We start from the raw sequence: 23,603 nt of genomic DNA, 5'->3' as shown, positions 1-23,603 counted from the left end.
TTGCCAAGAGATGGAAACAACCCAAATGTCCTTCAACAGATGAGTGGATAAATAAAATGTGGTATATACACACGATGGAATACTACACGGCAGTAAGAAGGAACGATCTCGTGAAACATATGACAACATGGATGAACCTTGAAGACATAATGCTGAGCAAAATAAGCCAGGCATAAAAAGAGAAATATTATATGCTACACTAATGTGAGCTTTGAAAAATGTAAAACAAATGGTTTATAATGTAGAATGTAGGGGAACTAGCGATAGTGAGCAATTAAGGAAGGGGGAACAATAATCCAAGAAGAACAGAAAGCTATCGTGGGTAAATTTAACGTTCTGGGAATGCCCAGGAATGACTATGGTCTGTTAATTTCTGATGGGTATAGTAGGACCAAGTTCACAGAAATGCTGCTATATTAGGTAACTTTCTTGGGGTAGAGTAGGAACATGTTGGAAGTAACGGAGGTATCTTCGGTTAATTGTCTTTTTCTTACTCCCTTGTTATGGTCTCTTTGAAATGTTCTTTTATTGTATGTTTTTTTTTTTGTTTTTTGTTTTTTGTTTTTTTAATTCTTTTATTTTTCATACAGTTAATTTAAAAAAAAAAAGTTAAAAAAAAACAAGGAAAAAAATATGCAGAGCCCCCTTGAGGAGTCTGTGGAGAATGCAGGGGTATTGGCCTACCCCACCTCGATGATTGCTAACATGACCACAGACACAGGGGACTGGTGGTTTGATGGGTTGAGCCCTCTACCACAGGATTTAACCCTGGGAAGACGGTTGCTGCAAAGGAGAGGCTAGGCGTCCCTATAATTGTGCCTAAGAGCCTCCTCCCGAATGCCTCTTTGTTGCTTAGATGTGGCCCTCTCTCTCTAGCTAAGCCAACTTGAAAGGTGAAATCACTGCCCTCACCCCTACGTGGGATCAGACACCCATGGGAATGAATCTCCCTGGCAACGTGGAATATGACTCCCGGGGAGGAATGTAGACCCGGCATCGTGGGATGGAGAACATCTTCTTGACCAAAAGGGGGATGTGAAAGGAAATGAAATAAGCTTCAGTGGCAGATAGATTCCAAAAGGAGCCGAGAGGTCACTCTGGTGGGCACTCTTACGCACACTTTAGACAGCCCTTTTTAGGTTCTAAAGAATTGGAGTAGCTGGTGGTGGATACCTGAAACTATCAAACTACAACCCAGAACCCATGAATCTCAAAGACAATTGTATAAAAATGTAGCTTATGAGGGGTGACAATGGGATTGGGAAAGCCATAAGGACCACACTCCCCTTTGTCTAGTTTATGGATGGATGAGTAGAAAAATTGGAGAAACAAACAAACAAACAAACAGATAAAGGTACCCAGTGTTCTTTTTTACTTTAATTGCTCTTTTTCACTTTAATTATTATTCTTGTTATTTTTGTGTGTGTGCTAATGAAGGTGTCAGGGATTGATTCAGGTGATGAATGTACAATTGTGTAATGGTACTGTGAACAAACGAATGTATGATTTGTTTTGTATGACTGCACGGTATGTGAATATATCTCAATAAAATGAAGATTAAAAAATAGATTAGGGTGATGAATGCATAACTATATGATGGTACTGTGAACAGTTGATTGTATGTCATGGATGACTGTATGGTATGTGAATATATTTCAAAAAAACTGAATTTAATTTTAAAAAAAACATCTATACACCAGTCAATGTCAGGCTCCCCCTCCCATGGGAGTTGCAATTTTAAGGGACACTGTGTTACCATCAGAAAACATGGCCCTAGTCAGGCCCACTGATCCCACATCAAACAGAGAAACAAGTCTCTGTTTTGATGAGAAGGAGAGTTTATTGAAGATGCATCAACAAGGAAGTAGAGGGGTTAAAAATTTTCCAAGATCAGTTCAGAGTGAGAAGAGTGGTTTGGGTTTTTATAACCCCAAACAGACCAAAAAAAAAAAAAAAAAAGGCCAGGATTCAGAAGAAAGCAGAAGGGAAAAAAAACAGAAGAGAAAAAGCTGTTTGGTCATATCTCCTATTATCTTGTAGTCTTCCCCTCATTCAGGCTTGTTTTTCAAGAAGGAACTGATTTTCAGACCACATGGTGAAATCCCTGCATCATTCTGCAGGCAATGCTGGGAGAGTTCCTGGGAATAGAAAGTAAATTGTTGTTGTTATTGTCATTGTCATTGCTGAGATTAGAGCAACAGCAAGTTATTTTAACAAGGGCTTTTTATGCTTAGAATAACTCAAAGCTGCTTGACTGACATGATCTTGATAAACTTTTTTTTTTTGGTTGTTTGGTTGGTTGGTTGGTTTTTGGCTACTGAGGACTATTTTAAGCATTTTCTAGCTAAAGAATTATATTGAGTATTTTTTCTACTTATCCAGCTATCAATTACAAGTGATTTAGAAGGAAGATGAGGGAAAGGGAAGGAACCAGAAGGGTTGAATGAGATTCTGAGGGTAAGACCAGGAGGTAAGGGAGGGGAGGGCTGTAGTTGGGAACAATTAGAACGGGTTCTTGGTAGGCCTACAAGGGAGCCGCTTTAAGTTTCCCACATTTTGCATTACCATTAGCTAAAGAATTTTTTAAGGAGAGAAGTTTTTATCCCAACTGAGTTTGGAAGCCTCCAAACTTTCATTAATAAAGGCAGACTCTTGAAACGTCAGAATTTTGTCTGGAGATCTCCTCAGCTAAGTATTCCAGGTTGTTGCTTCCAAATTCTTCCTTCCTTCAGACACCAGGACTCAATTTTGCCAAATTCTCTGCCACTTTAAAACAAGGATCACCTTTCTTCCAGTTTGCAACAACACATTCATCATTTCTGCTCAAGTCCTCATCAGAAGTATCTTTAGATTCCATATTTCCATAAACAGTCTCTTTAAAGCAGTTTTGACCTTTTCTATCAAGCTCCTCACAATTCTTCCAGAATCTTCCCCTTATCCATTTAAAAAGCCATTCCAACATGTTTGGTATTTGCAAACTCAGCAGCAAAAGCACCCCACTTCTCTGGTACCAAAATCTGTTCTGGTTTGCTAATGCTGCAGAATGCAAAACACCAGAGATGGATTGGCTTTTATAAAAAGGGGGTTTATTTGGCTACACAGTTACAGTCTTAAGGCCATAAAGTGTCCAGGGTAACACATCAGTAATCGGGTACCTTCACTGGAGGATGGCCAACGGCATCCGGAAAACCTCTGTTAGCTGGGAAGGCACGTAGCTGATGTCTGCTCCAAAGTACTGGTTTCGAAATGGCTTTCTCCCAGGACATTCCTCTCTAGCAAGCTTGCTCCTCTTCAAAACGTCACTCACAGCTGCACTGAGTTCCTTCTCTTTGAGTCAGCTCATTTATATGGCTCCACTGATCAAGGCCCACCCTGAATGGGTGGGGCCATGCCTCCATGGGAATATCCCATCAGTTATCATCTACAGTTGGGTGGGGCACATCTCCATGCAAACAACCTAATCCAAACGTTCCAACTTAATCCCCACTATTATGTCTGCCCCACAAGATTGCATCAAAGAATATGGCTTTTTCTGGGGGACATAATACATTCAAACCGGCACAGTGACCTTGTCTTAGTCTGTGCTTAGACAAAACTGTAACCTGATTTTCTTTTATCTCACTCTGTCATATTGCAGAGTGACCTTGACTGTATTTTCTGAGATTGTTTATGCTCAACAGGAGAAATACATAGATTCACTGCGAATGCCAGACCAGTTTACAAGTATCAGGGTCTGCTCTTTTTTTTCCCCTCATACTTCATTTTAAAAAAATAAACAAAAATGAAAAAATCTCAATTGTGCTATGATTGTATTTTGATAAAAGTATAACAATACAAATGCAGTTCACAGTTATCAAATAAGAAGTCACCCTCAGGAAATAATACCTCTCAAAGATTTCCCCTTGTCTCTCTCTTCTTCTGGAAAGTCAGCTGTGAAACCAAGGGCCAACAGCGAAACTGCACCAGAGTGATGCGAATGTGTGCACAAACCATAAACCACAGGAAGTAGCAAACTATCAGTGGGCCATGTGATCATTCTCAGAAATGGAGAGCCATCCCTGTTTAAAGTAAAAAGAGCAATGTTTTCACTCTAACCTACCCCTGGTTCAAAAACCCAAGGGTTGTGCCAACTCCCAACGCAGGGCCTCCTGTGCTCCCATCCATCCTGCAGAATATTGGCAGTTAGTTAATGAATATGGGGAGAGAGGCCTCTTCCGGGGGTAAGAAGGCATCTCTCTGCCTCTAAGGACAGCCCTTCCCCAGGGCAGGGTTCCCGGCTGCCCCCCATCCTTTTCCTGTCCACCAGGACCTTGAGTTTCTCAAGTAGGAACAGAGCCAGTCCTTTTCCTTATTTTTTAGGTCATGTGATCAGACCACCAAATGCAATTTTCTATGCACTTTATCAGTCTTTCAGTATTTAATAAACACTTGGTGTTGTTTTGTTTTGTTTTGTTTTGTTTTGTTTCACAAAGCCGAGAGCCAAGAGCCCCTCCCTCACGGAAACCTCGTGGTGCTAGAGAGCAGCACTCTCTGAACAAGCTAGTGGACCTCAGCCCAGCTCCAACTGGGGCTTTAATGTTAACTGCTCAATACAGACAGCGAATCCTCAACAAGCAGACAGAGGCTTTGGGTGACAACTGACCTTGGGAGAGTCAGGGGTCATATCTGTCTCAGGACAGGGAGCCCAGAGGATCAGGTGCTATCTCTGGCTGACGGGTGAATCTGGGAGTTTTCTGTCCCTTTCTCTCTCTGTGGAGAAAGCCTCAGCCATTTACAGCCCGCAGCACTTTGCAGTAAAGAAAGCCTCAGCCATTTTTAAATCGCAGCACTTTGACCGGCAGAGTCAGAGAAACAAAGAACTTACTGATATGCAGATGACTTCTTTGGGGGGGCATAGCTTCCCAAGAGGAAAGGGAGGAGCCCAGCTCTACTGCCTGCCTTACTGGAACCAGACCCCAAAGCCTGGGGGAGGAGAGCCACCGGCCACACCCCCTTACACCAGCTGGTGACAGGCTGACAGGTACACTTGTTGGGCAGAAAAGCACAGGATGCTTTCCATCAAGGAAATATATTTCCTCCTTCTGTGACCTGAGCCTGTTCTCATCTAGGAAAACCTGATTGGGGTGGCCTAGGAGGGTAGATGGCTAGACAACAGAAAACTACAACCTACACTACATAAACAGTAACAAATGTACTATACCAATACTATGAGTCAACAATTGAGGGCGGTTGGTTAGGGATATGGGAGGATTCGAGTTTCCTTTTCTTTTTTCTTTTTTCGTCTTTGGCTTTATTTCTTGTCTGGAGTAATGAAAAGTTTCTAAAAATTTAACAAAAATTAAGTGTGGTGATAGATGCACAGCTGTATGAGAGTACCAGGGGCAATTGATTGTACACTTTGGATCTCTGGATAATTGTATGGTATGTGAACAATCTCAATAAAAATTTTGGAAAAAAAAGAGAAAATATATTTTTTAATTAAATTTTTGTCCTTTAAGGATAAAATAGAAGATAAAAACAACCATTTTTTCCCTCAAGCATGCAATAATAAATAACATATACAGAACTGTAAAACATTTCATTAATTGTTGTACTATGAAAACCTGTGCAGCATATATAAAAGGTCTAAGTGTTTTAAATACAACTGGAAACCAATTTTTGATTGAAAGTCATTGATTGGTAGAAATAGGAACATATTTCTTTGAATGTAAAATATTTAACTTTAGCTGAAATCAGGTATCAAAAGTAAAAAGGAAGAACGAAACATAAGAAAAGGTAGCCAATGTGCTATAGAAATGTTATATCACAATATATAAAAAACATGATGAAAAATTGTTTTCCTTAAAATATAAATGTAATAAAATATATTTCTGTGAAATAGAATTCAAATAATATACATGAGTTGACAAAGTAGCAAATATAAGGCAAAAACTGATTAATAATGAGGCAATGAAGCTCATATAATAAAGAGAGGAGAAAATAATATAATAAAGAAAACAATGTTTAGCAAAAAATTAGATTAGAAACAGCCAAAAATTGTTATGAACTGAAAAAGAGGCTTAAAAATATCCTTTGGAAAATAAAACAAGAAACCTAAAAAGAATAAAAAGTTTATGATAGATTTGGAAACCACCAAATGGTGGCAGACAGAATTATGAATCATAAGTACTATGATAAAAGCATAACTGTACTAATAAAATAAATCCTGGATACATACAGGACAACAAGCATAAATTGAGACTTCTCTAGAAATGTTGGTAAAATCATAGTCCCTCATACAGAGGTAAATATCAGCCTGATCTCTGAATTTTTATTAAGAATATCAAATGACAGAAAAATTGAGCAATATTTACCAATATTTTAGTGTAATATATTCTAAAAAGTTTATTCATTCTGCATGTTTTAATGCCTGGTTTTGAATTAGATGTTTTTCTGGACGGTGTCAGCAGGAAACTGCAAGTGGAGCTCTCAGTGTTGCTACAAAAGGCTGGAGAGATGTCCCGGTCCTCCCCGCTGGCTTCAGTAAGTGCTCCTGGAACTTTCTATTATTAACTCCACAGTGAGTGGCTTCTCCCATTCAAATGGCTCAGCGTGGTTTGCTCTCTTGGACGGACTGAGCACAGCAGCTTGCCTTTTGAAGGCTTTCTCGGAAAACTGTATTTGTTGATTAACAGTCCATTTTCTCTGCTGGACTGGGAGGTCTTTGGGCCGTGTCTGAGTCCTCTCGGAGCCCCCAAGGTGGAGCACAGGGCACGAAGCAGGGAGCACAGAGCACATGGTGTGAAAGGGGCCCCGAGTCTGGGCTGAGGAGAGGAATTCCCAAGCGGGCCCTCATCTGGCCTGCCTCGTCTGCTCTGCCCCAAACAGCTACTCGGAGCCACCTCTTCCTCCTTTGTAAAGTCCACTCTCAGCCCAGGGCTTCTGGAAGTTCCAGGCAGGACTGTCCAGCTAAGCGGGGCCCAGCTGAACGGACATTTCAGGCTGGCCTCCCATAAGAGGGAAGCACGACATTGCCAGGCAGGGGAGCCCTGGCTTCTGGGGGAAGGAAGCACCTGGCCCCCTGCCCACGGTCCCTCCATGATCCCTGGGCCCCTGCCCCTGTTTTCTGCCCCCAGAAGGACAGCTCCCTGCCTGAGCGCAGAATCAGCTGACCTCCAGCCGCAGGTGACAGGGCCCTGACTTTGCCTTACACGGTCTGGCAGGCAGACCCTTGGGTGCCCCACGGGAACGTCTTGCCGTACTCTGTCTGGATGAGACTGAGGAGGGGTGAGCTGGGCACTAGCACTTTATTCGTCTTTCAGTATTTAATAAATTCCTCCTTTCATTCCATGCATGTTTCTTCCACATCTACCTGGCACCAAGCAGTCTCATGTCACGGCCAGGCCCGGAGATACAGGGAGGGAAGGGACCACCCCATCTGACACCCACCTCCCACCCCAAACACAGCTCAAACCCCAGGGCAGGTAGGCAGATGCAGGCAGCCACACCGTTCCCAGTGAGGAAAGTAGAGGCCCCACGAGAGGCAGCCAAGCCAGGCCGGGCAGTCAGGGCAGGCTGCTGAGGGTGGGGGTGCTGGCAGGAGGGCAGTTTGCGTTATGGGTGGGAGATGGGGAGAGACAGCACGGGCTGGGGGAACTGGCGAGGCACCTGCTGAGCCTGGAGGGCAGGTCACGGGGAGGACGGAGAGGACCGGACTGGAAAGGGGCCGTGAGCTTCCCCCAGGAGGGCAGCATGGTCAGATGTCCCCTTTGGGATGGTCACGCCAACTGTGCTCGAGACCAGATGAAGCGTGGTCAGGGCGTGTGGTGGGTCAGGAGGCTGCCGCCGTCCTCCGGGGAGGGACGGGGGTGCCCGACCGGAACCAAGGCAGGAAGAGGGGGGGGCGGAGAGAGGACACAGGAAACAACTCGCCCCCGTTTGCCCAGGACTTTCCTAGTTTTAGCCCTGAAAGTCCCAAGTCTCGGGAAACCCCCTAGACCCAGGCAAATGGGGACAGTTGGTCACCTTAGGAGAGGGAATGAATTCAGGAGAAACTTCAGGAGTTGCAATCCACAGGCCTCGGTGATGGGTGTGGGCCCGAGGAAGAGAGAAGAGTGAAGGCTGACCCCTGGCTTCTGACTGGGTAACTGGGGTGAGGGGTGGTTAGGGGAGTACCAAATCAGGAACATAGGGAGAGGGAGAACCAAATGTCTCAATTCATAAAGGCAGGGGTTTCTCGCAGTGGGCCATTGAGAACTGGTCAGGAGGTACGGGAGGGGAGGTAGAAGGGGAGACCGGGGACAGAAGTAGCCAGAGGGAAGACCCTGCTCAGCCTCTTCCTAGCTGTGCATCCTTGGGAAAATCACTCAACCTCTCTGAGCCTCGACTTTCATACTTATGAAATGGGGACAATGACTCCTTTGCTCTGGAGCTGTTGTGAGGATTGGATGCACCGGGTGAAAAGTGCCCAGCAGCAGTCCTGTTCCGGTATGGCGGCAACCACCCACTGCTGTCACTGTGGGACCCCCAGATGAAGTGGGCCTGCCTGAGCCACTGGGTTGCATTAAACTGGCTCCCAGGGACAGGCATCCGAGGCTGGGGAGGGAATCTGAGGGAGGAGAACCTCATGCGGCCATCACCAGTGCCCAGGCAGGAGGAGGTGGTGCAGCACTGAGGGCTGGTCTGCCAAGGTGGAAGGGGCTCGAGAGCTCCAAACGGGGGGTGGGGGGGGCGGCACCCCCCAAAGCAGGGAAGGTGCTTGCATGCAGGCACACATGGGCCCATTCTCAGAAGCACTTGCACATAACCTCATATAAACACATGCACACACCAACGCTCACGAAACAGACTCTCCTCTTGGGCACACCCTCCCCGCTCACTTTTCTCAAGGGATGGTTTTTCCCGGGTTCCAGCCCTTTGCACTCCCACACAGGGAATCCTCTGAGAGTGACAGCAGGGCTGGGCGACCTGTGATGGGAACTTGCCCCGCCCTGGGTTCCCCCCAGGTGAGGACAGCAGAGAGAAGGGCCTGCAGTCTGAGCTGCATCCCCCACTCCCCCAGGCAGGGTCTCTGGTGCTTCCTAAAAGGGCTCAGATTTGTCTGCGTTGAATCTGGTTTTACCATCACAGGTGTACGAAGCGCTGGAGACAGGAGACATAATTGAGACACTTGACCCTGGCCCTGAGCACCGTGCCGTCTACATAGGAGATGGCTGTGGGTCCATCTGGCTCCTCCAGGTAAGAATGAGTCTCTGTTTTGATTGTAAAAAAATGTAGCTTATGAGGGGTGACAATGTGATTGAGAAAGCCATATGGACCACACTCCCCTCTGTCTAGTTTATGGATGGATGAGTAGAAAAATGGGAAAAGGAAAACAAACAAACAAACAAAGGCACCCAGTGTTCTTTTTTACTTTAATTGCTCTTTTTCACTTTTATTCTTGTTATTTTGTGGTAATGAAGGTGTCAGGGATTGATTTTCGTAATGAATGCACAACTATGTAATGGTACCGTGAACAATTGAACGTACACTTTGTTTTGTATGACTGCATGGTATGTGAATATATCTCAATAAAATGAATTTAAAAAAAAAAGAATGAGTCTCTGTTTAAATGCAAACCTTGAGGCTTTCTATAAAAAGGGGATAATCATATTTACCCTCAGGAATATGGAGAAAAGTGTGATAATATGTGTAAAAGCAATTAGCATTGTGCCTGGCAAATAGAAATTGCATTCAGATGATTTTCTCCTAATCAGACAAGTATGCAAAGAATATCCCAAATGTACAAGGAATTTTGTAACAGCATTTTTAAAATAACGATCAAAAATGGGAAACAATCCAAATGCCCAATAATGTGGCTTGGTTAAATAAATTGTGGTACATGGTTATAAATGGAATTCCAGAAGAGGCAAAGCATGAGATGTTTCTATATAGACATGGGGGAAATATTAAGTGAATAGAGCACATTACAAATTGGATATAACATATTAAACCTTCATTAATTGTTATACATAGCAAGAGAAAAGAGAAGTATGATATACAGACACACCAAAAAAATCAAGAGTGGAGGTTTTCTTACTTTCCATCTTTCCCTCCTTCCTTTCTGCACTGCACCCCGTGGCCTCCCAATAAGGATATCTTTATGATATCCAGATGGCTACCCCACAGATTTCTCCAGCTTATCTTCAAATCTGATACGCCTGGGAGAAATGAAACAAGAACCCCTGGAAGAGGTGGTGGAGGGTCAACTTAACTGGGTCAGCAACCATTTGGATCAAGAGTTCCCACCACTTCCTGTTTATGGGATCATTAGTTCTACAAAGGAGAAAATTGATGAGAAGTTGGACTACACCCTTCTGTACAGAAACGCTGAGCGCTCTGTCACTAATCTGAAATATAGTGTGGCTTATGACAGGCAGGTATGACCCCCGCTTCTGGTGTGATTCTTTTCTTTCCTGAACTGCTTGGAGTGGTTGGAAGAGTACAGGCAGGCATCAGTAGATCCACCATGGTCTTCCTCATATTTATACCGATAATGGCCACCATTTACTGAGCTCCATCTAAGTGCCAGGCATTTTATACCTTTTGCTTGTTATTATTTCTCTCACTTTATATATAAGGACACCGAAGTTCAAAAGGTTTATGTGACTTGCCTAAGGTCATAAAATGTAAACTAGTAGAGGAGTCAGGATTTGAACCTAGACCTACCTCTTACTTTACAGTCTGAAAAAAGAAATTTCAACAAGCGTCAGTGTATAACACAGAAAAGTGAATTGCACAAAAATTCAGAAAGGACTGATTTACATTCTGGTGCTACGGCGAGCCAGCAGAATGATCTCTGCCAAGTCACGTTACCAGTCTGAGATTTAGTTTCCTCCTCCAGGTATCGAGGAGAGCACCCTGTGTTCTGTCTATCTCAAAAGGTGAGAAATAACTGGGTTATGAGATCACTCCTCCGACTCCAGCTTCCAATGTTGCTCTTAAAGCTGGCGCTTTATTTTCATTCCTTTGAATGTGATCTGTCATTTTTCTCTGGCCTCCTCTAAGATTTTCTCCTTGTCTTTGATGTTCTGTAGTTTTGCTTACAGTGTGCTACATTGGACACCTCTTGGCACCACTTCTCTTCCTTTCCACCTCACCTCTCATTATCCAGTCACTACTGCAGCAACCTGTTCCATGCAAGCTTGAACCAGCTTCTGCAGGTGCAATCTGAGAGAGCTTTGCGTCAGGTCCATGCCACATGCTTCTCATTTCCTGACCCAGGGATTCTGCTGGAATAAATGGGATGCCTGCAACCCCGAACTTTAGGGGAGTTAACCACAATGGTTGAGAGCAGCTGATAAAGAAATATTTCTTCCTTTCCTCCTTGTGTAGATGTCCCTGAGATACTCAACAATGATATAATTTTGCTTTCAGCAGTCATACATATTATAAAGGATTTAAAAGGAAAAAAAAATAGTCTATCTTATTTGTCCAGATCCTTACCACTTCTGTTGCTCTTCCTTCATTCCTGACGTTCCAAGTTTTCCTCTGGTGTCATTTTCCTTTTTTCTGAAGAACATCCTTTAGCAATTCCTTTAGTGTATGTCTACTAGTGATAGATGCTGGTGGTTTTCTTTAACCTGAAGATGTCTTTTGTTCACTTCGGTAAGTACCTAAGAGGGGTATTTCTGGGTTATATGCTACACGTATGTGTCTGAGTAGTAAGTGTATGTTACATGTGTATTAAGGGGATTGGGGATGGGCATGGGAAAAAAGGCATAGTGTAAGCAGCAGGGGGTGGGATTTGGGTGAGCCTGGGAAGAAGGGACAGCAACTGAGGCAAGTCCCTTCTCCACTGATATGTGTGAAGAAAGCATTTAATCTCAGCACACAGAAGTCTTTTTATGCACTATTTGCTAAGTAGGCCAGGGCTTTACAGGTGCAGCTGCACCATCCCAAAGCCGACAGCAGACAGGCAGTCAGGCTAATGCAATCCAAGTATCATTTGAAGGGAAGACCCAGCAAACATTCCATAATCCTCTTGCATTTCTCAGTCTCTGATACATCCCATTCTTTTAACATTTTCTTACAGTTCACAAGCCATAGTGCAAATTTGTCCAAGCAGGCACTATTCCATACCTCCATCAAATGCCCTTGGCTTTCTAGCTTAGTAGAACCCAACACACATATCACTGACTAATGGTCACCTGTCCCATGAGTCCAGGGCCCACCAGTAAATCCAATATTTCCTTGAATCCCCAACCAACACTAAGGTGGCATAGGGAGGTCAGACACCAGTCACTCTCACTGCTTGTGTTGATAACATAAGACAAATAAAACATTGAAAACAGAAAGCCAGGGAACATAGCTGAGCTCAAAAGCATGAATGGCATCTCAAGCACAAAGCATAGGTCTGTGGGGCTCTAGACACAGAAGCAAACATCGGCAGCCCAAAGTGCAGACTCTGCAGGCTCAAGGAGACTAAGATAGCTCCAGGAAGATGGGACACAAAGGAAGTATCACAGACAAAAATGTAAGATGAAGATAGGCTCTTCAACTGAGGAAGAGACTGGGGGGAAAAACCTGAGGTCAGCCCCCACCCAGGAAGTATGACTTTTAGCAACCAACAGCTTGCAGGAAGCACAAAATGCAAACACAGCCTCGTGACCAGGATCAGAACCAGTCACCAACTCAGGAGCTCTGTATGTGATATCTCTCACTCCACCATATACCAGAAGTCCAGAAACTGGGTGATAAGACCTGGCTCGGGACTGGGAACCTAAGGAGCCAGTTGGAGGCACCTGCAAAGCCACCAGACACAGAGGAGGGAGCACAGAGGGTGAGAGATAAGAAAACAGCACTCACTCAAAATAAGTTTAACTTCTAAAATCACAAACGCACAAAGCAGCCCAGGGCTAACACTGATTGAGGGCACACAGGCATCAGGCAGTGTGCTGTGCTGTGCTTAATCGGCTTTGCTGAATCATAACCCATAGACCTCACTGACTCCCAAGAGTAACCATTTATTTCTCAACCCAGCTGTGCCACATGTGTTCTCTCAACCTGGATCCAGGCTGAGGGAGCATCACGTACACAGTATGTGCCTCTCCCGTGGCAGGAGTCAGAAGTGCAAGACCACAGAAGTGCATTTCAAGCCTCTGATCAGATGTGGTGTGCACCACACCCACTCGATCCCGGTGCCGGAGCAAGTCACGTGATCAAGCCCAGGTCAATGGGTCAAGGAAGTGTGCTTCTCCCATGGAGGGAGAGCAGTCCCCCACAAATGTTTTTTCATTAATTCATATAATCCTTACAATAGTCCTGAAAAATAGATGTTATTATTATCTCCCATCTTATGTAAGTAACTTGCCCCAGATCTCAGGGCTTTTAAGTGTCCGCTCTCAGCTGCCATCTCCTATGACTGTCTCCGGGGCTCCAGGTTCACTGCCAGTTACGGCTGTTTCCTCTACCTGGAACACCTTCTCACCTGTGTGCAAAGCTCACTCTCTCACCTCCTTCAGTTCATTACTCAAAAGTCACCTTCCCAGTGAGGCCGTCCCCCAACCACACCATCTAAGATCACACGGCCCCGTCACCCTTATCACCATCCTGTTCTTATTTTTCTCCTTAGCATTTTGGCCATCTAGCATATTATCTATTTTACCAAATTTTTTGTGTTCCCCAACAAGAAAGTTCCACAGTGGCAGTGAATCTTACCCATCTTGTCCTCTGGTACATCCCGAGTGCCTATAGCAGAGCTTGGCACGTAGTGGGAGCTCAGTAAATACTTAAAAGAATACGAGGTGAGGTCCCTCTGGGTTAATCACCACGGAGTTACACTCTGCGACAGCCGGCCTCCCACTTGCTCACCTGCATAACCTCTTCCCTCCCACGCCTTATCCTCCCTGCTCTCCTGGCTGACAGGGGAACTGATTCCAGTCTCGTCTTTGCCTTATAACGAACAGGGATGATAGTAGGTGAGTGTGCCTGGTGTGTTGGTTGCCTGCAGATAGCCATTTCTCCCCAACCTCCCTAGCACAGCTTCTCCCAGGCTAAGAGGGTCCTGAGGTTGACTGGACAGTGAAAAGACCCCTGCCCCACAGATTCAGGGGGCCCAGCAGGAGTGCCCCAAGCCGGTCAGGTGGCCCGTCTGCGATTGATTTAGGGGTGGAAATACGACCCAGGACTGACCACAGAAGGGTGGAAGCAAGTCAGCCAGGGGGTGATGGAAAAGATTTTGTTCCCTGATAAAAAGAGTGAGAGGGGAAAAGAAACACATTTCTTTCCTGAGTTTGGGCACCGTCCTCTGAAAATGTTTCTTGAGACTGCTGCAGCCATATCGGACCACACAGGGAGCCACCGCTGATAGAGGGCCAGCAGGACGGAGAGACGAAAGGCCTGGGTCTCTGGTGGCCTGGGTGAGCTGCTGGACCAAACCCAGGTCACCTGCCTCCTGTCCAAGTTACTGAGGTAATGACCTTCCAGATCATGCACGCCACTTTTCGTTTAGTTCTGCATCTTGCAGCCAAATGCACCCTAACAGGGCCAGTGAGTGCCGGAGCCTCACTGGGCTAAGGCACCCACTACCTGCAGTCCTTTTCCGTGGGTGCAGGCTCTCACCTGGGCGGTCCCCATGCCCTCTGGCTCGGTACTTCCAAGTGACTGCTAGGGGGAAATGTCCCTTGTGGGTGGGATGGGGGTTGGCGTCTCTCTGCCTCTTGCCGGGCTAGGAGAGACTGTGGTTCCGGGGACCTTCAAGCACCAGTGATTCCATGGACTGATGAAGGTGCTCGAGAGCCTTTGCATTTGGAGCAAGTATTTTGCTTTTAAATAGTGTCTTTCTGAGAAGTGTTGGAAGGAAACTGAAAGTGAAATTCTCCAACCTGCTATAAAGCTGGCCCGGGAGCAGCCACGCTCCACAGACCACAGACGCCACCCTGGCTCCCAGATGGCTTCGGTAAGTCCCCCCAGAACTTTTATATTATATATCTTTTCAAGACTTTCATCAAAACTTGTTGTTTAAAAGTCCCATTTCCTGCAGGACAGCGAGATCTTCCGGCCCCGTCCGCTTCTTCTCTGAGTCAGGCACAGAGCCAGGGGAAGGGGCTGCACGATGGGAGCTGTGTCTGCCTGAGCCAGGGGGTGCAGCTCCCCACAACAAGCTGGGGAAGAACTCAGGTGGGGGACTGTGAGGGAGCCAATCCCGGGTCTGTGGGAAGCTGCAGGTCCCCTCCTTACCTGCCTCTGCTGTTAGTTGAGATCCTGTCCCTTCTTAGCCTCAAACAGCCCTTTCCTTTGTCCTTTCTCTTCCACGGCCATTTGTGCTCCCTGATAAAGTCTTGCAGAAGTTGCAGGCAGGTGGGGCCCAGCTCCCTGTTGTTCAGCTTAAAGAGAAGAAGCCGACCTCACACAGTTACTGGAAAGGGGACAATTCTAGGAAGGCATATTTTATGCTCTGAGGGGAAGGAAAATCCCCTCTCTGTGCAGCACCTGCTTCCGGGGAAGAGGCTTTACTGCCACCCAAACAAAAAGTTGGGCTCTGATAAGCAAAGAGCCATTTCCTTACCCAGGAAGAGTGCCTAGTTCAGATTTCATCTGCCACCAGCTGCGGCTGTCTGTGCCCAGGCCGGGACCTTACACATTTAGGGGACAGAATACAAAGTCCCCTCCTTCTCCCCAGAAGGAGAGCATCTCCGGGCCCTGCAGAGCCCTGGCTGACATGGCTGTCGAGCTGAGATAGAGAAAAACCTGGCAGAGGTCCTGGCCCTGCCCATGCCCACCCTTTTCTGTAGCTATTTATATCTTTGCCCCTTCCCTGCCAGGCCTTCGTTGCACCCTCAGATGCAGGGCGGGAGGGACGAGCTGGCAGGATCCTATCCTGCGTGGAGCACTAAGGGGGAGCAAGGAGAGGTGGACACCCTGGAGGACCTGGGGGCCCAGCGAGGGGCAGCCAAGCCTGGTTGGGGCCCTCAGGGCAGCTGCTGGGGGAAGGGGGTTCCGAGAGGAAGGAGACGAGGAAGAGTGGGCGTGGGGACGGTGGTGGAGGCGGAGAGAATCGGATGTGCAGAGGAGCAGAGCCAAGAGAGAGCTCTGTAGGGAGGAAACAAGGGTCATTCAAACAGCCCGGAGGGCAGAGCACAAGGAAGCTACAAGGAAGGGCAGGTCCTGGAGGGCCTGTGAGCACCCAGAGGCTGTGCATGGGGCCCTGAGGCACGGGGTGCTCTTTGGGAGACTGGTCTGGGCGTGGGAGGGGCTGCAGGTGGCGTGGGAAGGACAGGGAGGCCAGGAGGCCAGTGGGGAGGCCGCGGTGGTCACAAGGTGAGGCCGGGGACCCCTGGACCAAGTCAGCTGAAAGGAGATGGGATGAGGAAATGCATTCCGAGAGACGCCCCGAGTTGGCACTGCCGGGGCTGGTGATCAGACGCAGGGAAGAGGCAGCACTAAGGGTGACCCTGGGTTCCGACTGGGCAGCCTGGGAGGAAGGATGCAGAGGCTGTCACTCACTGAGACCAGGCACAAAGAGGGAGAACAGGAAACTTCTCAATTCCAGAAACCGGAGTGCCCGGGGGGAGGGACACAGGGAGGGGAAGGAGGTGGGGGGGAGAGGAAGGCGGGAGAGGCGCAGAGAAGCCCTGCTCGGCCTGCCTGGCCCCAGTGCTCTGGGGAAGTCCCTCCACCCGGGCCATGGGCTGGTAATTCCTTCCTCCTGGGCTGGAGTGGCGATGGCTGTTAGTGTTGGAAAAGTGCCCATCAGAGGGCTGGCTCTGTGCCTGCAGCCCACCCCCCTGGGTGGTCCCACAAGAGTCCCACTCGGAGCTCACTGAGATGCCTTCAGCTCGTTATCTCTCAGGTTGGTGGCTCCAAGGGCTGGGCAAGGGGCAGTCTGAGGAGGAGATGGTGCCTCAAGTGGCTACAGACAACCCAGGGCTGGGGGACAGGCCGAGGGTGGTTCGGTAAAGACCAAAGAAGCTCGAGACTCCACTGACGGATTGTGCTCCAGCTGGGCCCGTCTTCCCAGGCTCGGAGAAGGAGCTTGAACACACCGGCCCACATGTCAACACTCAGAGTCCGTGCCCCTTTCAGCCCTGAGTGCACAACACACATGCATAACGTACACTCAGCCTGGACAAACCTCCTCTTCCACATTCCACAAGGGCCATTTTTTTCCACATTTCTGGCTCCTGGTGCCCCATCGGGAAGAACATCTTAGAGCACCTGCCAGGCTGAGGATCCCAGGGGCGGGTCTCGCCACTGCCCAGGTTCTCACCAGGCAAAGAGCATCAGCAAGGGGGTCTCAGCCCAGCAGCGGCTCCCCCAGCCAGGGTCTCCGATGTGGCCTAGAAGGCCATTGACACCAGCCCTTGGGTTTCTGTTGCAGACACACCGCGAGCCCCAGCCTGGAGACCTGATTGAGATTTTCCGCATTGGCTACGAGCACTGGGCCATCTACGTGGGGGACGGTTATGTGATCCACCTGGCTCCTCCAAGTAAGGGCTGTCAAATACATCATTTCTATATATTTGTTAAGAGAAGAACAGTTGAAAGACAGAGCTGAGCAAGGGACATCTGATGGAGACAGGGTCTCCCCGAGCCCTGCAGTAAGCACAGAGGATTCCGGGGGTCCAGAGAAGCAGGGAAGAGGCTGATTTGCCTCCTGCAGGGAAGCTGGGCTGCTGCAGCTTTCTGATCTCCCCCAGCTTGAAGCCAGTTTCCCCTGGACTTGCTGAGTCTGAGATGACTTAAAACATCAAACTTTCTCAACATCTATGTTCTTAAAGAGAAAGGTTTCTCATAAAGAAAAGGTTTCTCAGTGCTGGGTCCTTCGTGCTGATGTGATTTCACAGAACAAGTACTTAATCCTCTGTAATTAGAGCAGCTTTCAGGGTTTATGCATTAAAAAAAAAAAAAAACCTCAAACAAATGCCCGTATCAACAGCTTATTTAACTCATTAATAACAGAAGCAGGAGGAGAACAAAACCAATTCAAAGGAGAATGCAGGAAACACAAATATGTATCGACAATGACAGAGGGAAAAAAAAACAGAATGCTGGCATAAGAATGTTACCTTAGATGCAAAACTTGGATTTCCCAAGGCTCAATGCCACACTTGGTTTTCTCTTCTGCATTGCCACAGGGGGGAATAAATCATCACTGCCAGAACAATACCTTTATATCTTGCCAGATTTTGCAGTTTACCATCTCCCCAGAGTTATATAAACATTTGAACCGATAGGGAATGGTAAATCATCCCAATAAATCCACATGACCCTGACAGGGCTTGTAACAGGAAGAATGAGAATGCGAAACCGCAGTGTCCTTTTGTGCCTTACTTTCAGGTTTGAATCATTTTTCCCAAGAGGATTTTCTTAAGAGGATTCTAAGGGCGAACAGTGAACATCAGCTTTGTGATTAGAAATACAAACCAAAACATATTTAATTATTGTTCTCATTAGCGACTGTTCCCATAAAAATGAATAACCTGGACTGACTCACTGTAGAATGGCATTTTGACACCATCGCTTTATGACCCTTTCGTGAACTTATGTGCCCAGAATGGTACAAAATCACAGGATACAAGACAGTTACGCAAAGACCTCCAGTGCAGTGGAAAGAATCTGACCTGTGCAACTTAAAAGAAGCAGTTTCAAACTCCGGCTCTACCATTTTTTCAAGGCAAAGAGCCTAGGTCTGAAACTCTCTCTGGTTCCAGTATTTGTTCTGCAAAACAGAGATGATAATATCTACCTTGAAGGGCAGAAAGAGAATTAAATTAGATAATATACGAAAAACAGCACAGCCTAGTGCTGAAGCAGAGTAGATACAAAGCAAATTTGGTCCCTTTCTAAATTACACAGGTGGACAAAGATGAAATTTTTGAAGCATCTAGATGCCCAGTAAGAGGGGATTGGTCAAATAAATTATGCCATGCATGCAATGAAATACTATGGTGATCATTGAGAATCGCAGGGTTTCTTGAGGCGAAAAAATGTTCATATCTTGTTACATGAAAAGAGCAACATCCGTGACTCTTCCAGTCACACTGGTGAAAGGATAATCACCAGCGCTCAGTAGTGGATTCCTTTTGTCCTTCTTTCATATCTAGGGCCCCCCTCTCTCCCTCCTGACTTCCAGGTGAGTACCCCGGGGCTGGCTCCTCCAGCATCTTCTCCATTCTGAGCAACACGGCCGTGGTGAAACAGGAGCGCCTGGAGGACGTGGTGGGGGGCTGCCGCTACCAGGTCAACAACCTCTTGGACCACAAGTACGTACCTCGGTCTGCCGAGGTGATCATCCATGCTGCCAAGAGTAGGATTGGGGAGGAGATGCCGTACAGTATTCTGCGCAGGAACTGCGAGCACTTTGTCACGGACCTGAGGTACGGCGTTCCCGAGTGCAGGCAGGTAAGGCCCTCTATGGGGTAGCCCACCCCGCTCTGGGTTTCTGCTTGGGGTGGGGGTTAGGTGTCTTTTGTCCAGCTCCCCAGGTGACTGGGCTGTGTAGCCAGAGGTGAGAACCACGGGCCCAGAGAAATGTGTTAAGCTGATGAAAAGTGGGCTCTCAGAGACCCATGGCTGGGAGTCAGGACACCTGAGCTCAAATCCCAGCTCTACATATAATTTGGGATGTAGACGTCTCTGGCCAGGTCACTTTCCCCTCTGGGCCTCAGATTCCCTGCCTGCAGAATTAGGGGTTGGATGGAGGAGCTCCGAGGGCCTGGCCTGCCTCTGATCCCCTGGGATTCTTTGTCTCCGAGCCCAGCCCAGAAGGCAGCTCCAGGGAGGCCCTGCCTGTGGTGGGAGAGTCTGAGCCCACCCAGGACCAGGACAGGTCTCCCACACCCCCAGAGCACACCCAGGGCCAGGAAAAAGTTCTCATATGTGGGATCTGGGCACAACTTCCTCCCCCTGCCCCTTCACAGTCTTCCTGAGTTATTTCTGGGAGGCCCCTGAGGGTTCCCACAGTTGCTAAACTGTGCTAAACTGCTGCTCTGCTCCCCTCATTAGTTGCCTGGGGGTGGGGCCCGCCCACTGCATTAGCAGGAGAATCTCACCTCCCCAGGGACCCCCAAAACCAGGAGGTGCCCATGAGTTACCAGAGGGCTCAGCCCTGTGTCCCCAGGGAGCCTGAGCCAGTTGATCAGGACTCAGAAACACTGCCCCTTCCCCCCCTCCATCCCCTTATTCAACAAATACTGAGGAAATCCCTTCCTTCTGCTAGGAAGGAGCTCAGCCTCCATCTCTGAACAACAGTGAAGAGTCCCTGCCTCAAAGGCACTGACATTTAGTGTGGGGGAGCCGACAAAAAACTCATCACCCAGTGAAATCTGGATTTCAGATAAGCAATGAATACTTCTTTAGCATACATATATCCCAAATATTGCATGGGATATTAACTAAGTATTCATTATCAGAAATTCAGATTTCACTGGGTGTCCATTCTAATTTGTAAAACGAAGCAGGGTAAGGGAGGATTTTAGAGTGGCTGATCAGGGGCGGCTCATCAGGTGAAGTGGCATCTGAACAGAGAGCTGAGAGAATGCGACGAGCCAGCCCCGGGCCAGTGGAGAGGAAGCGCAAGGCGGGGCTGAGGCGGGCGCGCCTGCCGGGTCGAGGACGAGCCGGTGGGCAGAGTGGTGGGAGGACGTGGGCGGGAGACGAGCGGGGCTGGGGAGGTGAGGTCTAAGAGGCAGCGGCGGGAGGAGGGTTTACTCTGAGGAGGCGGGGACACGTCAGCTGAGACCTGATGTGAACCAGCTTATTGCTTTAAAGGATCCCTGAGGTTGCCGTGGGAAAAACAGACTAGATAGGGCAAGGCAGACGCCCGGAGGCCGGCTGAGTGCTGCGGTAATCCCAGTGAGAGGGGTGGTGAGATGGGCCAGCGGCGGAGGGGGTACAAAGTAGTCGGATTCGGGGTCTCCCTCCCTCCGAGGCGGGGCTGAGAGAACTGGCGGCGGCACTGGGTGTGGCCGTCACTGAGACAGATGGCTTTGCAGGTACAAAATTTCTTGGTTGGAGGAACTGTGACCCTGGGCCTCGCACTAGCGACTGCCTTCACGTACTCGGTTGTGACTAGGAGACGCCAAAACCAGTGAGAGTCTGAAGGAGGAGTCACAACCTCGGGCCGTGACGCAGCCCTGGAGGCCGCCCTGGAGGCGGTCCCCGCTCCGCTCCCCGCCTGCGGACGCTGGCGCCGCCGTCTGGCTCCCTCCAGTTCACGTGGCCGCTTTCCCGCTCTCCCTGGCTATAGCACGGTCTGATTGTAACTGCTAGGTCTGGGCCCGGGGCCCCTCCCCCGGGGTCCGTCCCCCATTTCCCTCTTTTGTGAAGCCGGGGCTCCGGCGCTGCCTCCTCCCTTTCCCCACTTCGCGCCACTTCCTTTGTTCGCGCCCATCACTGCCCCCCATCCTTTCCCCCACTTGGGCGCCGGATCGTTCCTCCCTCCCTCCCCACCAGGCATTGCCAAAGTTACAAGACAAACTATGTGTAATCCCCTGTTGGCCAAAGCTCACATACCTTATGTGTCCAAGACATCCTTTAACCTCCTAATGGACAGAAAGCCCTATTAATAAAAGGAATCCTGCCACCCAACGGTGTGGTTTCTGAGCAGCCTTCCTCTGCTAGTTGGGGCCACCCTGTGACTTCTTTGAATGCACCTTTTATTGTTGCCTGCCATTTGGCTTTGTTGTCTTTGGATCCAAACTGCCTTACAAGGCTCAATAAATGTCTCTATCCCTCCAGAAAGGACTTCCACTGTGTATTTTTTAGCTTCTGACAAAAGGAAGAATGTAATATTCATGGAGCACCCGCAGATTGGGTGCTTCCAGCAGTTCCTAGCAGTGTGACCTTGGGAAAATGTCTTGAAAGTCTCAGTTCTTTCCTCTCTGAAATGGGGGTAATAATTCACTTCACAGTGGCATGAGGACCAAATAAGACGATGTGTCGGAGGCACCTAGCACAATTCCTGGGATGGAGCAGATGCTCAATGAATTTTCTATGTCATTCTGCGTAGACGTAATATTGAAGTAATTCCATGTCATTAATTTACTCTCAGGGCGCAAAAACAAAGAAAAAAATGTAATTACCTCCAATATAAGCACATCAGCTGACTTTCAATACATAGACGTCTCCCTGCATCCTTCCAACGACCTCCTTCACTTGGACTCCTTTTTAGAAAGCTTTTTCTTATTTGACTTAAGGTCTAGTCCTCACCTGCTGGTGACAACCGGAGGAACTTCTGTTATGTTCCCATGCCCAAGTTGCCATGACTTGGGCTGCCCCTTAGTTGAGGGCTAAAAATTAACCACCTCAGAATATCCCTCACTACCTCCCAGCATGCCCCCGGCGTGATCTCAGAAGTGCCCGAGTCCCCGCGTTCTCCCGCTCGAGCCTCCCCCGTGGCCTCTACCACCAGCCACCCTGCTGAATGGCCTGTCCACTGGGCCGTCCTCCGGTGGTGTCACCACAGCCACCAGCCCTCTGGCTACAGGAGTAGGGATGTCACCCTCCTCTGGGCCCCATCTTCCCAGAAATGGAAGATTCCTTTATCCCCCCAGCACAGGAGAGACCAGGCTTAACTATTAAGGCTCTGCTAGAATCTCTGCACTTTCAGAAGGTTAAAGAACAAAGAGAATAACTTATAATTGCTACTTCCAAAAGGGTCATGCTCAGATCCCAAGCTGAAATGCCAGCCTCCCTTTGGGGTCCAGAAGGGTCTGTACCCACCTTGCCTCGTGGCTACCCCAGATCAGAAGGCCTGGCTACTCCATCCTGAGTGCAGGGCCAACAGAGAGAGGGGGCGGCTTTTCACTTCTTGCAATGTAAGGCTGACTCTCCCCCAACTCATCTCCTGTCCAGGGTCCATCCATTGTTTCCAGGTCCTTCCAGGGTGGAGTCCAGCCTCCCTTCTGGTCAAATCCCCCTTTTGGGGGCCTCCAGTGTCCATGTCCCTGCCCTTCAAAGCTCTGTTCACAATTGCAGTTGAACACTGTTCTATGCGGTTGTTTTATTTGTAATCCCTCTCACCGACTAGAAGCGCAGGGACCCCCGAGAGATGGGCCTGTGTAGGTTTGCTATCTTTGCGACTCCAAGTTCAAACACAATGCCCAGGTCACTCGAGGTGCTCAGGAAATAGATGTTTACTTCATTCATCAACCCATTAACTAGTATGTACGGAAACCCAACCACTCTTCTTTGCAATTATGAGAAAAAAAGTTGATACAAAAAAAAAAAAAAAATGGTTGTACCCCTGACAACCAACATTAAAGACAAAACCAAAATAAGGCAGTATTGGTAAACATCCATAATGTTGTTAGAGAATTTAAAAATTTTAAAAAGCATAGGAAAAACATACACACCGCCCCCCGCCTGTAATGTTACTGCCCTCTAGAAGAGTGCTGCTCTGAAGTTTAAAAATATCCTGAACCAGTTCCAGGCTCCTGGCCCCTTGGCTGACTTCCATGAGCTGGCTTCAACAAAAGTGTGAAAAAAATATACAAGTAATAAAAGCATACTTCATATTTTCATAAGCTCATTAAAATGGTTGTGCCAACATCTCTGGACAGCCTTCTTTTCTTGGTCTCAGCAAAATCTTCTTCATGGTTTTAAGTTGCTTTAGAGAGCAGATATATATAGATATATGTAAT

General features: G+C 47.9%; 1 protein-coding gene and 1 long non-coding RNA gene across 2 annotated transcripts; one reads left to right on the top strand and one right to left on the bottom strand.

Moving 5' to 3' along the window:
* Positions 1–1,830: 1,830 nt before the first annotated feature.
* Positions 1,831–15,679, bottom strand: LOC119538058. Its single transcript, XR_005217502.1, has 3 exons — positions 15,527–15,679; positions 15,199–15,344; positions 1,831–2,138 (listed from the first exon to the last, which is right to left on the bottom strand). It is a non-coding gene; the product is annotated as an uncharacterized LOC119538058 (long non-coding RNA).
* On the top strand, positions 14,707–21,699 carry PLAAT4 (phospholipase A and acyltransferase 4). The gene is made up of 4 exons (XM_037840778.1): positions 14,707–14,917; positions 17,339–17,447; positions 19,094–19,362; positions 20,955–21,699. The coding sequence occupies exons 1-4, from the start codon at positions 14,909–14,911 to the stop codon at positions 21,051–21,053; spliced, it is 486 nt and encodes a 161-aa protein (XP_037696706.1). The 5' UTR covers positions 14,707–14,908; the 3' UTR covers positions 21,054–21,699.
* Positions 21,700–23,603: the final 1,904 nt, after the last annotated feature.

Source organism: Choloepus didactylus, chromosome 6, assembly GCF_015220235.1.
Source record: "Choloepus didactylus isolate mChoDid1 chromosome 6, mChoDid1.pri, whole genome shotgun sequence".
In the NCBI taxonomy this organism is placed as follows: domain Eukaryota; kingdom Metazoa; phylum Chordata; class Mammalia; order Pilosa; family Megalonychidae; genus Choloepus; species Choloepus didactylus.
Note: the sequence above shows the minus strand (reverse complement) of the source record. Positions and strands in the feature narration are given on the sequence as shown.